General features: G+C 53.6%; 5 protein-coding genes across 5 annotated transcripts; 1 reads left to right on the forward strand and 4 right to left on the reverse strand.

Moving 5' to 3' along the window:
* Positions 1-1,651: 1,651 nt before the first annotated feature.
* On the reverse strand, positions 1,652-5,528 carry CTRU02_201643 (GATA transcription factor; the record flags this gene model as incomplete). The annotated part of the gene is made up of 2 exons (XM_036729114.1): positions 1,652-5,343; positions 5,402-5,528. The coding sequence occupies 2 exons, from the start codon at positions 5,526-5,528 to the stop codon at positions 1,652-1,654; spliced, it is 3,819 nt and encodes a 1,272-aa protein (XP_036579265.1).
* Positions 5,529-7,324: 1,796 nt separating this feature from the next.
* On the reverse strand, positions 7,325-8,885 carry CTRU02_201644 (mitochondrial 37S ribosomal protein mS47; the record flags this gene model as incomplete). Its single annotated transcript, XM_036729115.1, has 2 exons — positions 7,325-8,689; positions 8,754-8,885. 2 exons carry the CDS (start codon positions 8,883-8,885, stop codon positions 7,325-7,327), a joined length of 1,497 nt encoding a protein of 498 aa, XP_036579266.1.
* Positions 8,886-9,376: 491 nt separating this feature from the next.
* CTRU02_201645 (small nuclear ribonucleoprotein sm d2) lies at positions 9,377-9,957 on the forward strand (the record flags this gene model as incomplete). The annotated part of the gene is made up of 4 exons (XM_036729116.1): positions 9,377-9,399; positions 9,458-9,668; positions 9,754-9,833; positions 9,915-9,957. The coding sequence occupies 4 exons, from the start codon at positions 9,377-9,379 to the stop codon at positions 9,955-9,957; spliced, it is 357 nt and encodes a 118-aa protein (XP_036579267.1).
* Positions 9,958-10,499: 542 nt separating this feature from the next.
* CTRU02_201646 (dihydroxyacetone kinase) lies at positions 10,500-12,340 on the reverse strand (the record flags this gene model as incomplete). Its single annotated transcript, XM_036729117.1, has 2 exons — positions 10,500-10,996; positions 11,059-12,340. The coding sequence occupies 2 exons, from the start codon at positions 12,338-12,340 to the stop codon at positions 10,500-10,502; spliced, it is 1,779 nt and encodes a 592-aa protein (XP_036579268.1).
* A 950-nt stretch (positions 12,341-13,290) lies between these two features.
* On the reverse strand, positions 13,291-14,731 carry CTRU02_201647 (dihydroxyacetone kinase; the record flags this gene model as incomplete). Its single annotated transcript, XM_070203898.1, has 2 exons — positions 13,291-14,528; positions 14,557-14,731. The coding sequence occupies 2 exons, from the start codon at positions 14,729-14,731 to the stop codon at positions 13,291-13,293; spliced, it is 1,413 nt and encodes a 470-aa protein (XP_070062480.1).
* Positions 14,732-16,248: the final 1,517 nt, after the last annotated feature.

Genomic DNA, 16,248 nt, shown 5'->3' on the forward strand with positions numbered 1-16,248 from the left:
GTTCGGATTCCTTGACCCTTACACTTGATATCTGCAATAACCTACCCCCCTTTCAACGAAAATCCAAGTTTGATAAAATAAGCAATCGCTTCGATAAAATATGCCCTATATTAGTAAAAGTGACATGGCAATAGGAGCCAAGAAAAGCAGGAGATAAACCGTGGCCGCCGACAATCGGTCTTCGGGGTGCTCAGAAGATATAGGCAGAAGCACTCGATAAAATTTAAAATCTCCACCATCGAAAGATAGATAAAAGCGTTTATATCATGTGAAGTCACTCAACGTAAACTAGAACGGCGGAGGCTCAGGAGGGATCTCGGGGGAGACATGCGGCCACAGCAGGTATAGAACGTGCATACTGATGGAGAGCTTAAACCACAGCTGCTGAGATTATTTCCAAAGCTCAGTGGCAAAATTGGTAACAACTGGGAACTCAACCACGTCAGTCAGTCGTTCTAGGATTCTTTAGAATGTTATCAGTAATTTCTCTGTCTTGCGTTCCTTTCAAGTCGGAGGACGAACAACCCTAGACTCGACAGACAACGAAACGCGTTCTTGAACATGTCAGAAAATGAAATGATTCGACAACCCAATATTACCGCCTTCACCAACCGTGAACCAGTCTTGCAATTTTGAGGGCATGGAATAGGCGGGAACACATTTCAACGGAACACGCCTCACTACGTTTCCGCTTAAAATCCAGGTCGCCGGGGGAAGAGATACTACAGACTCAGAAGTGGACTACTGGCCCATGCAAAGGATGTCCAGCTGAAAATGTGTTCAACAGGGTAAACTCGTGACCGAAATTTTAGCCCTTGGAGCCTAGATACATGGCGGATGCAAGACAAAATATGTTGCCCGTGAAGTCTATACATGTCAGATTTCTGGGTCATTTGAACAGAAAGACAGATAGAACCTCCGAAATCGACAGAACAGGTACCCATCACAGGGGCATGTCTAATAAGGTACTTCGTTTCCCGCAGTTCTCATACTTGTATTTGCGAATTGGGCCGGGTAGCCATTGCAATATAAAAGGATGGTGCTTCCTAAGTTGTGTCACTAGAAAACACTCTTGACAGTCAAACTCCTAGCCCAAAACGTTGGTCTTCCTAATAGCTGATTCTAAGTACTGTTCTACGGAAACCCTCGTTCATCAACTGCGACCTCACCATTACACGAAAAACGTTATTGGCAACCTTACAGACCTTGTCCCCAGTTTTCTGGCCCCGGTTGTCTGACATAGTAGACGAGTCATATCAGGATAGCGAGAGTCACAAGGAAGTAGAAACATTGCATGGCATTAACTGTTGTATTGCTAGCACAAGTTGGTGCTTGACTCTAGAACTAAAAGCATGAATCAAACCCCACAATGGGTCATCAGCTCGTTAAACCGGCAGAGGAGCTACATGCCCCCAAGAGGCAAAATCATGATATAAGTCCACCAAAACGGCATCATCTCAGTGATGTGCCCAAACGCCTGCCCATAAGTATCATGTCTGTGCTATTATAATGCAATCCCGAATAAACAAACAATCACACGACTCCTCCGCGATGCTGCGTGCCCTTGCATGGTGAACTCCCTATGCATCTGTGGGCCATGCTCGCCGTAATATCTCCACATGAAAACCATTAATTGCGCAAATCGGGGTATCTATTGACGTCCGGCATCCTCTGCCGCTTGACGCGTACGCATGCTGGTTTCCCAAGTCTCCCAATCATCATAATCCGTCAGTTGCCGAGCCCGCGGAGAAGGCCGGGCCGGCGAGCCCAAAAGGTCGCCAAACTCAAGCTGGCAGTTCGAATCCAGTACCATGCTGGAAATGTCAAAATTTGTAACGGAAGCGTTCATGGTCTCTGCCAGTGCTCGGTTCATAGCCTCCAGCATGTCAGAGTCGTATTGCTGGTCCATTGGCTGTGTTTGAAGATATTCTTCAAGGGCAAGTTCCATCTGACTAAACTCATCTTGGTGCAAACGGGGACTCCTCCGAATCGGGCCCTTAGCCGACCTCGGTGTCCGCGTTGGTGTGCGTCGGACAGCTACGGGAGACCGAAGCAGATCACACGACCTCAGGGAACGTGAGACACTTCTAGTGACGCTCCTCGTGATCGGTCGATGGCTTGGTGTTGGTCGCGTAGGCGTCTTGAAGGGACCGTTATTAGGGGCTCTATCCCGGGGAGGCGGCGTAGATGGACGGGCAATGGCCGGACTTCTGAAAAGGTCTTCAAGGTCGTCGCCGGAGACGGCGAGATTTTCCTTGTTCACGCCGGAATCCTTTGATGCGCCGTCCATGCTTGACTCCTTCTCAACCATGTCCTTGATTTGTACTGTTTCAGCTGATCCGTTTGAGTCAGCTGTAGTTTGAACGATGTTAACGGCCAATTCGCCCAAGATCTTGGGAACGCCCTCCTTTCGTGGCGATGGAAATAAGAGTCGTCGGGTTGAGCCCATGTCCTGAACATCGGCATTGTCAATGGTAATAGGGCTCTTAGCTGTGCCACTGCCTCTAGAGTGGGTAGAGCCAGGGTTGGAGACGTTCCCAGGTGATGCGGGGCGGGATTCACGCTGGTCTGGTTGCTGGAAGGACTGGTCAAAAGACTCGTTGGGGTTGCTCACTTGGGAGACGCCCCGCGATCTGCTCTCGTCATTCGGCGAGATGCCTTGGTCTTCGGGCCCGATAGGGTCAGTTGTGAAGTAGGCCTCGGACGTTGGGTTCATTTGGTTTGGCCCAGTCTTCCTTGTCCTGGGTGGCCGCGGAGCTCTCCCGGTACCTCGAGGACGCCTCTGCTGCCCAAGTCGAGAGCTATCCTTCTCCCACTTCTCCGCGGGCCGGTGAGACTTCCATTTTGACAGCCAGATTCCGCAAGGGTTGCAGAGCATGTGCTCCTTCCAATCGGACTTCTTCTCCTTTGGTGCCAATGCCTTCTTGATGACCTGATATCTCGTCACCTTTTCATCGGCATCACGGTCCAAAACCAGAATAGCGGTGATCCTTCCAGGCTTGTCAGAAAACTCTGTAAACTCCGGCACACCCTTATGTTCCTGAGTCCAGATCTTTCGCCAAGTGGGAGTCTCAATCGCTCCACAGTTGGTGCAGTACATAGGGGTCTCTCCATTCTCAATTGCTTGCAGCAACTTCTCTCTGATTGCCTGCTTCTTGACGTAGTTCTTGTTCGATCTAGTAGGTTGTTGAGGTGACTTCGGAGGCTGCAACGCATCACTAGGCGGGCAGATTGCCTCGGAGAAAGAGGTCACATCAGGCCGGTTGAGGGCAGGTAGAGCTAGGGGACCGATGGGGTCACTGGCTGGAACGGTGGGAAGAGCCAGTGAGAACCCGGATGAGGCAGAGCGCTGCAGAGAGGGTGGCGCGGAAGGTCGGGCAAACGATATCTCGGCATCCGCACCAGTCTTTGGCGGCTCTGAAAGGGTCGGCTCGGGTGCCATTCCACTCACTGCCTGAACAAGCTTCTCGAGTCCCATGTCCAGGGTATCAACCGGCGGTTGAGAATCAGCCTTGGGAGCACCTTGATCGTCGCTGTCGACTTCCGGCTTAACCGCCACAACCGGCTCCTCTTGTTGTGGCGAAGGCTCTTTTTCCGCCGGTTGAGAAGGCGGAGGAGCCATCGAGGTTCTTGAATCGCTACCATTTCGCGTCAATGGTGGCAGTGTAGGCTCCTGCGAAAGTGTTGAGGTTGGGGGGCGTGACGCAACGGGCTGTGTATTCTTGGTAAACTCAGCTTCACTAGAAGGCTGTGTCGCCAACTGGAAGACCTGGATTGGGATTCCCGAGCGAGATCGTCGTTCCTTGGTGACGTTGGACCTAAGCGCTGTCGGTGCAGCGACCGGTTGGGGAAGCTGCTTCATTCCCTCGGTTTCGAACAGGTCGTCCATGCCTCCACTCATGAAGCCAGAGTCGGCGGGCTGGGGCATGGGCATCGGAGGAAGGATAGGGCTTGAAGCTGGCGGACTCGATCGTACAAAGCTGGCTGTGCGGAGGACTGGAGGGGACGATCCAATGGCTGCAGGGCTATCCTCCGAGTACATGGGGGAGGCTGCTTCCGAGTCCACAGGTGAGCGTCCGTCCTGCTGACTAGGAGACAGAGCAAAAGGAACCTCGGAAAATGAAGGCTGACTGGGAGGTGTTGCAGCTTGGCTTAATGTCGACTGTCGGCGAAGCTTGCTCCCGTTCGCCGCCTTGCCAGCTTGCGGTACCGTGGGGCCCCTGTCCGGGACTGGTGTGGGTGCTCTAGGGATCTCTTGCATATGAGAGCCCATAGGGGTCTCCGTGGGCATGCCCATCGGTCGCAAGGTCCGCAGTGAGCCAGATGTGCTAGCTGCCACTCGCAAAGATTCAGGGCCACCACCAAAGGGGGTGTTGATGTTACTCGTAACCTGGGTCATGGTGGCCCTCTTTTTCTTCGCCGGGCCGTCATCGCCATCCGTTCCATCTTCGTATCCGGACGTGTTGCCTTGGTTCTCGGCTCGAGGTTGCTTGCGTGGTCGGCCACGGGGTCGACCTGTGGGCTTTGATCTTTTTGATCGGTTAGATGCCCTGGATGATGGTCTTGAGGGTGGGTTGGCCTGGGTATCGGTTGCTGTGTCAACGGGAATCGGGGCAACCCGGTTAGGTCCTTCAGAATTTTGCATCGGCTGCTGAGGCTGAGGCAGGATATGCTGCTGGTGCTGTAGCGGTGGTGCGTTATAACTAAAAGAATTGCTGCGTTGCATAGACTGCTGGAAGTCATTGTGGTGTTGTGGTGGGTGAGGAGACGCAACTCTGGCAGGGTGTTGCTGGTTGCCCATCTGAGGATTTGACTGCATAAATGAGTTCCACTCAGCATGGCTCGAGGGTGTGAGGGCACCCTCGACAGGTCTTGTAGGCTGAATCTCGACGCTCATGTGGCTCTCGGAACGCTGATAGGAGTGCCGATGGTCGGGTTTCGGTTCATTCTCGTAATGTGGCTGGGCCATGGCGACCACGGGCTTCAGCTTGAACTTGATCTCCAGGATGTCCTTCACGCCGTTGCTAAAAACTGAGAGGGGATTCCTGGTGGCGCGTCCAATGATCCTTTTGTCGTTCGAGTTGTTGATAATCCAGCCCAGAAGGCCCTGGCCAACTAGGGGCTCGTCGGGTTCCGAGTAGTCGTAGGCGTAGACAGCAAAGTCACGGGTAACGTCGCTGAGCAGCTCGGGGCTGCACTTGGCAACGGCCTGAGCACAAATCTTCAAGTCGACCATGCCGACGGTACGCTTGTCATCGATTGGTACTGTCTGAATAGGAAGCAGATGGGGATGCCGCGCGAGGAAACTCTCCCCGCTATCTGCGAATGTGTAGGTGACCTTGACTGTGGCACCGCGTCAGCAACGCTTCCCAAAACACCAGAGCAAACGGGAAGCCCTTACGGCCCATCGTCTTGACCTGGACGCCAAACTCGTCAATGTCGTTGGTGGCAGCAGGCGGCTGTGGTGGCATGGCCTGGCCTTCACCTCCCCAGGTACCCATGGGTGCTATCGGCATTGGCGACGCCATGGTAGGCGTGGCTCTCACTCCCGGTTCGTGTAGTCGTCCAGTTCGGTGGGTGTCGAATTGTACAGGTGAGAGGAGGAGACGGACGGTAAGGTCGACGAGGTCGAAGGGCGGTGACCGAGAGTGGAAATGGAAAAAAAAGAAAAAGGGAAAGTAAAGTGGAGGAGAGGATGAGTGAAGGTGGGTTGGCAATTGGTGTTTGTAGTGGTGTAAAGTGGTTAAGTGCAGGCGTCACGTAAGAAACCGCGGGGCGGGTATCATGGCCGTGGTCGTGAGGGAGTCGCGTTCTGGGTCCGGTCTTTGGTGTAAGTCGCGTTTTTGGGAAGTGGATCAAGCACTTAAAGCCCCTGCGCGACTAGAGAAACTGGCCCGAGACAAAGTGATCCAAATTGTTTTCGGACCACTCGTTTTTGAGAGAAAAGAGGAAATTTGAGAAATTTCTGCTAAAAAATCTCCAATTGAGAGGGAAATAACTGACAGAAAACAGGGAAAAGATACTGGTAACCGCAGACAGAGGAAGCAACACAAAAACGAAGACTGAGGGTGTTGTCGCGTGTGGTAGCGGTACAAAAGAGTCGTAGGTCACGGTACAAACTGGGGCTAGGCGGTCAAGCAGGGTGGCCCGCGCTGTGACGTTGGGTCAGGGGTTTGTGGTCGCCTACGTTTCTTAGCGCGAACAGTTACAGCCAAATCCAGAACGCGCCTAAACACGTGCACGCTTTCTGTCCGCGACTGAATGTGTATGTGTGGCCCGTGCTGACTCTGGCCTGGGAAAAAACGGGATCGACACCACTGCTGGAAGCGGACGGTTGCTGAGTGAATGCCGGAAGTGGGTCCCCTCCTTTCGCTTCTCGGGGGTGGGTGGGGGCCCTGACCAGCCGATGCCTAACACCTATTTTTCGTCGGGCTTTGCGTTTGCAATCGGGACTTTCTCCGGCGACTCAGGATCAGGGCGGACCAAGCACCGGAACTTGCAACAGGAGATGAAGAAAACAGGAGGGAAATTCTACCTGGCATTCTTCTTTCCCCCTGACCGAAGACGGCGGGGCCCGTCCCTTTTATACTTGTCCACCTGAAGCCTGAGGTCCTCTGTCTCCCCTCGCCTGCGTTGTCCGTACAATCCCACGGGCCAGCCAGAGCAGACCGGTGTGCTCTCTTCCCCTTTCCCATCCTTGATCATTTTCCGTCCCATCCCAACACGGTGATTCTTCTTCCCTAGCGTTTTCACCCATGAGTCAATCTCCACTTGCCTTTCCGCCCGCAACACACTTTTTGTAGCCAAGCACCGTTAGTCCAATGAGAACGAAGCCATTCTAAGCTCACTTGACGGAATGCCTCTCGCCACTTTTAGAGGTTTATTGACGGTTTTGATGACGGAATCTAACCCGTCAGTGACACCCTCCTTAACTCCGACGTCTCGTGAGGCTCCCCAACAGTAGGCAGCCATGCCGCAACCAAACCCACCCGAACCTATCAGGTTGAAGCCATTTTTACCCCAACTTTTTCGTCTGCTTCAACCACGATGGAGTTGAAGAACCACAAACTACTCCAAGACTAGTCGGCCAATGAAAGAAACCCATTCCAGTCCACTTTTATGAGATGAAGCTATTCAGCCAATTCATGCATCGTGCCATGCATTCCCATTTACAAGCACATTTGTCCCAAAAATAAAATTACTTCAACACACAAGAGAGTCCTCCTTTTTTGTTTATTCAGACACAGGGTAAAGCATCTACACTATTATACACACCTAATGCTTAAAACATCGGTGAACCCTCCCAACTCCATCGACCGCCCATTTATTCAGACCAGGTTGCGCGGCCAGCCTCATTGGTGACAACCTTTCGGCTAACAACCTCCCTGACTACTTCCGCAACGCCCTGGCGTCCATTTCTGTTCGCCACCACCTTCTTCACGACCTGCTTAGGTGTGTACTGACCCTCCAGAACGACCTGCTTAACCTCGTTCTCGGTCGGCAGCGCAAAGTACGGGTAGCGGTATTCCTTGAAGTCGCGGTCGTTCAGCATCTGCAGCTCCTCGCCCTCCGCCTTGAAGAAGGGGTCGGCGACCTTGTCTTCGGGCTTGATGTCCTCAAGAGTAGCGGGCTGCCACTTAGGTGTCTCCTTGCGCACCAGCAGCGCCGTCACTCCCTCCGTGAAATCGGGATGCTGCATGAACTTGGTGGCAATCTGGTGCTCGCGCTGGAAGGTCTCCTTGATCGACCAGCCGCCGCCGATGCGCATCTGTCTCAGTGCAACATTGACGGCTGTGGGCGAGCGCTTGTGCAGCGTGTCGAGGGTCTTCTCAGCCCACTGCTTGGTAGCACCCTCCTCGGCCTTGAGCGCCGAAATGATGTCCTGGACGGTGCTCTTGCTGAAGCAACGATCAACGGCCTTTCGCAGCTCACCGCCCAGAAGGATGGGCTCATCGTGTGGGAGACCGGTAGCGAACTCCTCCAACGTCGAGCCAATGACCTGGAGGCGCTTCTCCAAGGAGTCACGGTCGTCGAATCGGATTTCGGCCAGACGAGACTCCAGCTGGGGCAGACTGGTCGAGTGCAGGTAGTGGGTGGCGACACCAGAGTAGAAGACGTTGGCACCCTTGAGTCTCTCGCTCGTCAGGGCGAGGTACGTACCAACGGCGCCGGGCATTCTGGGCAGGAAGAACGAGGCACCAACATCAGGGAAGAAGCCAATCGTCGTCTCAGGCATGGCGAAAACGCTCCGCTCGGTAGCAATGCGGAAGGGAGCGTGGATGCTAAGGCCGACACCACCTCCCATCGTGATACCGTCCATAAAGGCAATATACGGTTTGTCGTAAGTAGCGATGTAGTGGTCCAGCTTGTACTCGAGCGCAAAGTAGTCGGCGCTCTTCTTCCATCCATCCTCGCTCTCCTGGTTGTACTTGGCCAGCTCAGCGACGTCTCCACCTGCGCAGAAAGCCTTTTCGCCGGATCCCTTCATGATCACCACGTTCGCCATGTCTGACTTCTCCCACTCGACCAGTCGCGGCAGGATCTTGCGGATCATGCTGGCGTTGAGTGAGTTGAGTTTCTTCGGCCGGTTGAGCTGGATAGTCCGCACGCCGTAAAGGCTGTTGAAGAGCACATCGTCGACCTCATCATCACGGCGCTCTCTGAATTCCTTGGGGACCTCGGTAGACATCTGTGAAGAAACACGGTTAACATGCTTGCCATGGAAACACACTCAACTGCATTCAAATACTAACCTGTGCGCGAGACGAAGCCTGCGCGGTGATAATCTTGGCTCTGAGAGGCATGCCGAAGCTCCTGGTACAGCTCCTGCAAGGAGCAGCTAGTGCTGCCGACCCGGCTCGTACTGCAAACGTCCTGGAGAACATTTATTTTTCGCCAGCTGCCAATGCGCTCGTCTAGGACAAGCGGCGCATCGACTGGGGGGTAGCAGGCTCTAAGGTTGAAAGGAGGGGAGGAGGGGGGAGGTTCGATCGGCTCGAGGGTTGTTTTAGATGATGTCGCGGGAATGATTTTCCATGCTCCTCACCACCCAAAAATTGAGGCCGAGAATACCCATGGGCCATAAGGCAATTGGATGGTTCCACGGCCAGGGCCCGGTGCACTGGCCACCCACCCAGGCGGCGTGGTGCTTACTCCACTAAAGCAGCTGTAAGCTTCAACTATGCTTGCGGACGGGGGCACTTTTTCCAGCGCCGACTTTTACTGGAGGTTCGTCCAATCAGAGCACCAACCACTGAGCCGCGAGACCGCCAAACTCTTTCAGCCTTGCTGCAGCCTCCAGCAAAAGTATCATCGCGACATTACTTACATACCCACCTCCGCACATCTCGAACACCCCCGCCATTAACCGCCCATCATGTCGACCGACCCCAAGATCCAGTGCGTTTCTAGTCCCAGAATCCACGCGAAGCATGCCTCACTAACATTCGGGTTCCAGGGAGCTTCTTACCAAGCCTCGCAATGAGCTCACCGAGTACGAGATCGCCCAGCTCGAGGAGCACGAGTTCAGCGCAGGTCCCCTCTCGATCCTCCAGACCGCCGTGCGCAGCCACACTCAGGTGCTCATCTCCATCCGCAACAACCGCAAGCTTCTTGCGCGCGTCAAGGCCTTTGACAGACACTGCAACATGGTTCTTGAGAACGTAAAGGTACGAGAACACGATACATCCGTTTTCTATCCGGATACTCTATGCTGTGACATTAAGAAGTTGGACACTAACAGCTCTGATTCAGGAAATGTGGACTGAGACGCCGCGTCTCGCCAATGGCAAGAAGGGTCGCCCCGTCAACAAGGACCGCTTCATCAGCAAAATGTCGGTTTATATCCCCAGGCGAAGACGTCGACGCGTCGACCCCCTTATGATCACATCACATTAGACTAACACATGCCACAGGTTCCTCCGCGGTGACAGTGTTATTCTGGTTCTCCTGAGCTGAAGGAGTTGTACATGTACGAACGAATTAAGAATCTTAGTCTTGTTACGATGGTCCACGTAACAATCCGTCTACGACGCGTCGTCAACGAGAGAAGAAAAAAGTAGGGCCACGTTACCCTACACACGCAGGAGCTCGAACGATACGAAATGAGATGCCAAATGGAGCTGTTTGGATGGAATATCATCACACATCGCGAAAGAGGAACGGAGGGGGGCGAGACTCAACGAGGGCGGAGACATTTGCGTGAAAATACCCACGGTAGAGTGGTTTTCTAAAACGGGACGAACTTGGCGTTGAAGAGACAATAGGATCATTATGTTTTTTTTCTCTCTGTGCTATCCGTACCATGGCCGTCATTCCTTCCGAGATTGCATTTTGCCGCTTCCCAAAACCAGACATGTGCCACCGTCCAACTTCAGCCCCCTGAAACCGCTTTTTGTCATTCCAAAATAAAAGAAGAAAAAAAAAAACCACGAAATTATAACACAGATACTAAAGCTTCAATACGGGATATCAATTTAAGCGCCAAGTCCTCTCCTCATTTACAGCTTCTCCCATCCCTCTTCACTCTCAATTCCCGCCAGACCGGCGAAGAAGCAGCTGAGGCCCCAAGCACCAGGGTCAGGGACCTGCTCGAAGCCGGAGCCACCAATGTACACAGTCCGGCCGAGACTGGCCTTCATGCCCTTGGTCTTCTCGGCTCCGGCGCGCGCCGCCTCGGCAGCCTTCTTGACGTCGCCTGTCTGACCGAGGGTCTCAACGAAAGGGTACAGCGCGTCGACGAGAGTGCGGTCGCCGGGGCGTGCGGGGGTGTACCGCGACATGGCGTCGCTGCTCTGCTTGAGGGCAGCAGCCCAGACCTTAGGGTCAGCAGTGCCGGGCGCGAGCGAGCGGAGGGCCCCGACAAGGGCATTGAGGAAGATGGCATAGAGAGCGCCAGAGGTGCCGTCCATCGTGTTCTCGACGACAGGGACTGCGGATGCAAGATCGACGACGGCGTCGCCGGTCAAGGGCGTCTCAGAAATGTGCTTAAGGATGGCTATGAGTGAATTGTTAGCATATTGTCGTATAATCTGTGGCACAAGGAGTGTGTTAGCTTACCTTCAGCTCCTCTCTTCAGGCCGATGCCGCAGTCACCATCACCAACAATGGTGTCGTACTTGGTGACCTCAGGTTCGGCGGCGATGATGCGGTTGAGGGCAGTGGTGATGGTCTTGGTTGCGGCAGCAGGGTCGTACTTGAGATCGCTAGGCTTGGTGGTCTCTCCAGAGCCAGCTTCGTCTTCTCTTGTAGCCGTGTTCTTGGCTTCCCAGGTCTCCTTGAGAATGGGCGAAGACCAGCCGGTAGCCTCAGTAGGGGCATCCAGAAGCTGGATCATGCTAGGGCCGCCAATGTCCGTGTTGACGACATTCAGCAGAGTGATGCTAAAACCAAGACCGTTCAGACTGGTCATGTACGTTCCGCTCAAGATGCGAACGGGGCGGATACCGTACTTGCTCTCGAGCTGCGAGGCGACCTCGGCGGTGATACCGCCAAGCTCCAAAACGCTCACGCCGCCGAGGTTGTTAATCAGCAGAACAACCTCGTTCGAGTTGACGTTCAAGAACGCGCGGTCCTTGTCGTTCTGGTCCAGCAGCTGCGTGAGCATCTTGCTCACCAGCTCAGGCAGATCAGCCTTTTCCCGGCCGGAGCCGGGCTCGTTGTGAATACCCATACCCAGCTCCGCCTCACCGAGTTGCAGGGCGCCCTCGTCCTTCTCGCTGGGGATCGCGCGACCAGGCACATGGACGTGCTCCAAGCTGGCACCGACGCTGACCAGGTTGTCCGCCGTCAGGCGCGCGACCTTAGCAACCTCGCTGAGAGGGCGTCCCTGTGCCGCCAGCGCACCTGCGATCTTGTGTACAAGCACAGTGCCGGCAATACCTCTGCGACCGACCTTGCCCGCCTTGGCACGCCCGACACCGACGTCGTCGCCTACAACAACCATCTCGACCTCAAGTCCGGCGGCGCGGGCCTTCTCGACAGCCATGCCAAAGTTGAGGACGTCACCCGTGTAGTTCATAACAGTGACCAAGACACCCTTGGAGGTATCGACACGGGAGGCGATGGCGGTGCGCACCTGCTCGGCGCTGGGGCTGGCGAAGATGGTGCCGGCGACGGCGGCGGACAGAAGTCCCTGGCCGACCATGGCCGAGAAGGAGGGCTCATGGCCGGAGCCACCACCGCTGATCACGGAGACTTGAGAGTCTGCATTGCCCGTCGGCCTGCGGTAAATGATCTTATTTGTCTTGTCGAGAGCGAGACTCGGGTTCGTCAGGGTCAGACTGTGAAGGGCGGCGTTCACCAGCTTGGTGGGATCGTTGATGAAATGCTTTGCTGACATTTTGGCGATGGTTGTCCAGTGTCTGTTGTTATTGTTGCTCCGAGATCCGTCAATGTGGGGTGAGAATGGTCAGGGAAGATGAGTTCGAAGCTCAAGAAAGCTGATCGTGAGAGCACGGAATGAGGAAAAGGAGAGGATGAGAAGAACGGACGACTGACAATCGTGAACCTGGGAGAGCGAATTGAGGAGGAGATGAAAAGACAAACGCCGCGAGAGCCCTTTTCAAAGCACCGGGAAGAACCCGACTCTATGTGAGTCGGGTGTTGACCCCCGAGGGGAATTAGTCGACCATGACGTCCCACCCGAACGCTCCTCCTCTCTCCTCTCACCGTGGCCGCGGGGTGAAGCGGGGCCGCGGGGGGTGGATGGGATATCCATTCTGGGAAAGCCCAAGCGCTCGGGTTTCCCCCGAGGTATAAGCCGATGTGCAAACTAGGAGATTTTAAGCCTCTGGCGCTAGGGAAATGAAGTAGACATTTCTCCAAGACTTCGACAGCAAGTGCTGCCGTCCTGGAGCTAAACTGCTAAACTCGAAATTAGAAAAAACCGAGACATTTTAAGCGCATTTCGCTTGTAACGTCCATTTCACGAACAACGTTGCCAAAAGTCTTTTGAGATGTTTTCAACAATTGAATGAAAGGGGGAGTTCCAGGCGCATAACATTGACTGGTAAAAAGAGTTTAACTCAAGAACGACATTTTTGCATGTATTTATAGGGTATATATATATCAAAGACCCAAGCCCCCTCTGCTGGAGGAATTCATCAATTGCTGCCGCCCAAAGCCGTGCCACTGTATCGTGATAAACCGCTCTCAAAGCTGGTTTTTTTTCCCCCTCTTTGTTTGCAACCCCCTTTAACGCCGTACCATATGCCAATTCCGAATGATGTAATATCACACAAATTAAAAAGAGGGAAAAAATAAATAAAAGATCACCGCAAAATATGTCCATCATTTCATAATAAAGAAACAGCCTCCCACGACACTGAGCACCAGAGCCGTAGTAGCAAAGCCGGCAGCCACCTTATCTTTGGTCTCGATCGGTGGTAGTGTAGGGATCTTGGGCTGCAAGCTCATACCGGCATTCGGGTTGCCTACCGATGTACCACCCGTGTCGGCCGTCACCGGTGCGGTCTTGACATCCGCCTTCTTAACAAGCATATACATGGCGGCGTCAAGGGCGTTCATCTGCGCGCCGACACCGACCAGCCCGTCAAACTGGCCCCTAGGGTTCCACTTGAAACCGCAAGCCGTACCGGGCTTGCCGTTGAACCCGCTTGCGGGTGACCCATTGCACACAGACATGGCAGCCTCAGCGTTGGGCTTCAGGAGACCCATGATCCGGTCGAATAACTCGGGTACCACCTGTGCTGTCCCTGCCATCCACCGCGTGAGGTAGCCCTTGAAACTCTGTTGGTCGTTGTCGCAAAGCTTGAATGGTTCGCAGGCCTGCTCGGTCATGGCGCTTTGGTTGAAAAAGAGGCCTGTCGCTTCGGTGAGAATACCCTCGGTCCGGGTCATCCATCTCTTGTCCCTGGTGAAGTTGTACATGACAGCAGACCCATGCAGGAAGATGCCCGCGTTGTACGACCACTGAATCGTGTCCTTATCCTTGCAATTCTTGCCGTTGTCGACCGTGGCGCCGTCGTAGATCTTGAAGTCCGGCGTGATCAGGCCGACGCTGACTTCCCAGTCAAACACCCTTTCCGCCCATTCGGCGTACGTTTGGTTACCCGTGAAACGTGCCAGTCGAGCCGCGATGTTGAAGAAGCAACCGTTCGAAATCGAGTTTTTGTAATTGAAGCCATTGTTGAAGGTGAAGATCTGCCACCGCAACCCACCGCCGCACGTCTCCATGTCCCAACGGCTGACATACTGGTTGAACACAGCCTGGGCGAGTGCCAGCCACTGGGGCTGGTCCTTTGGCGGATTCGGAAAGTTGTTCTCAGCTGCACTCATCGCTGCCATCGCCCAAAATCCTTGGTCGTCGTTTCCCTCGGTTCTCGTCTGGTTTCTTGGCATGAAATCGGCATCCTCGCCGGCCTGGTGGAGCAGGGCCTGCATCGTAACGTCGTTGTAAGTCGAGTCCCCGGTCAACAGCCAGTAATCCACCATGGTCCCGAACATCGCTCCGGCCTCCCACCCTGTGACGCCGTTAGTAATGAACAAGGTTGGTGTTGAGTATAAGCATACAAAAATAAGGATCTGGCAGGTTTCCTGGCACATCACCGGTGTTGTTTCCTGTGTAGTATTTCAACAGACCAAATGCAATCGTACTCGCACCGTCTTTAATGGATTGGTCATTGCTAAAGTCGACTTTAACAGCAGCATCGGCGAGCCGGCCTCCTAGCAGGCATGCCGCGCCCGCCGCGATCTTGAGGAAGCCTCTCATATTTGGAAGCACTTTGGTGAGTCGTAATGGCCGAACTCGAGGCACCGGTCAGTGACCGAAGGAAATAGGCTTGTCGAAACCCCCGGCGTGAACCTCTCGATGATGACAAGTGTGATATCGTCCGTCATAAAAGTATCTAGTAGACTATATCGAAACGACAATCGGACTAGGCGAGAAAGGAAGGTAATAATAAAAAAGTAATAATCGTCACACAAACGTTAAGACTAAAAGGTCGCCTGGACTGTAGAATGGAAAACTCAAAGGTACAAAACCGAGCTTGCGGCAATAAAGGCGAGACTCGACCAGGAGTTTAAAAAAACAAGAAGAAAAAAGGAATGGAACAGAAGACTCGTAAACAAGTCTTCGCAACGACCTCTCGTCAAAGAAAAGAAAGTAACGCTTCTTGGCAAAGAACCAAAGAAGGCCAGATGATGCTCACAAGAAAGGTGTAGAGAAAGAGGAAACAGAGATGTAATGACGTGAACGACAGACAATAAGAGACACACAAGCGATACTGGCGGAAGGAGAAGCAGCGCGCCACATTTGCGTTTGGATGACTTTCTACCATCTCGAGACGGCTTAACACCATAAACCCCATTTTTTCGAGGTTTCTAAACCTGGTAACCCTTGCATCACGCTGTGTCGCCGTGAACCGCCCTCCTTCTCATGCCTTGCGACCATTCAAGTCGGCAGGGATTCTGGCCCAGGCCAGGCCGAAAAGTACTACATCTCGTGGGCGTGGCAAGCGAGGAAAGCGAGGCAGTGCGGTCGGGTTGGAAGAGATGAAACGGTAGTGGTTCGAACTTGGCAGCCACCTCGTCTCAAGATTGGCCGCTTGTCCCCTGCAACGTCAGGACATGTAACCGGAAAGAGCAAAAGACGAGTAAACATTTTAGACTTGTATGCCAAGCCTTGGGAGATCTGGATCATTGCTTGGACGGCTGACGGGAGCCATAGGAAAATGGGAATGTTGATGTCTCTTTTTTTTTTTATCCTTAAATTCTTCCCACTTATTATTTCTAATTGACTGTTGCGTCGATATCCAGTACAAAACGTCTGAGCAACAGTAGGCGATACCACAGTTGTGTTGCAAGTATGGGGAACGAACATCCCTCTCTAAACTTGGTAACTTCTGTGGGTTATGGTTCGACCATGACCAATGTGGAGTTTTCTGCGAAAAGAAAAAAAGGGATAAAGAAGAAAAAAAAAACACTGGACGATGCACCGTGGGCGTCTGTTAGCGAGGGAAGAATCCGATGTTGCTGTTGTCTGGACAAGTTGACATGAACTTCGGCAGAGTTGTCTGTCACGCTGCAGACACGGCATTGAACCCCTGAAGACATCTGGTCCGTGCGTCTCACTTTCAAGGCGTGGGAACCGCTGCTGCAGGCCTATTTCCGTCCCCCTGCACACCCCTGTGTTGGGATGGCTCTGCAGCGGGTGTTCTTCACCCCGAGTACTCACACACACCACTCATTTTTCCATGTCAGCTGCGCCCAGTACTGAAGCCAACTCAT

Source organism: Colletotrichum truncatum, assembly GCF_014235925.2.
Source record: "Colletotrichum truncatum strain CMES1059 chromosome Unknown Contig_0001, whole genome shotgun sequence".
NCBI classification, from domain to species: Eukaryota; Fungi; Ascomycota; class Sordariomycetes; order Glomerellales; family Glomerellaceae; genus Colletotrichum; species Colletotrichum truncatum.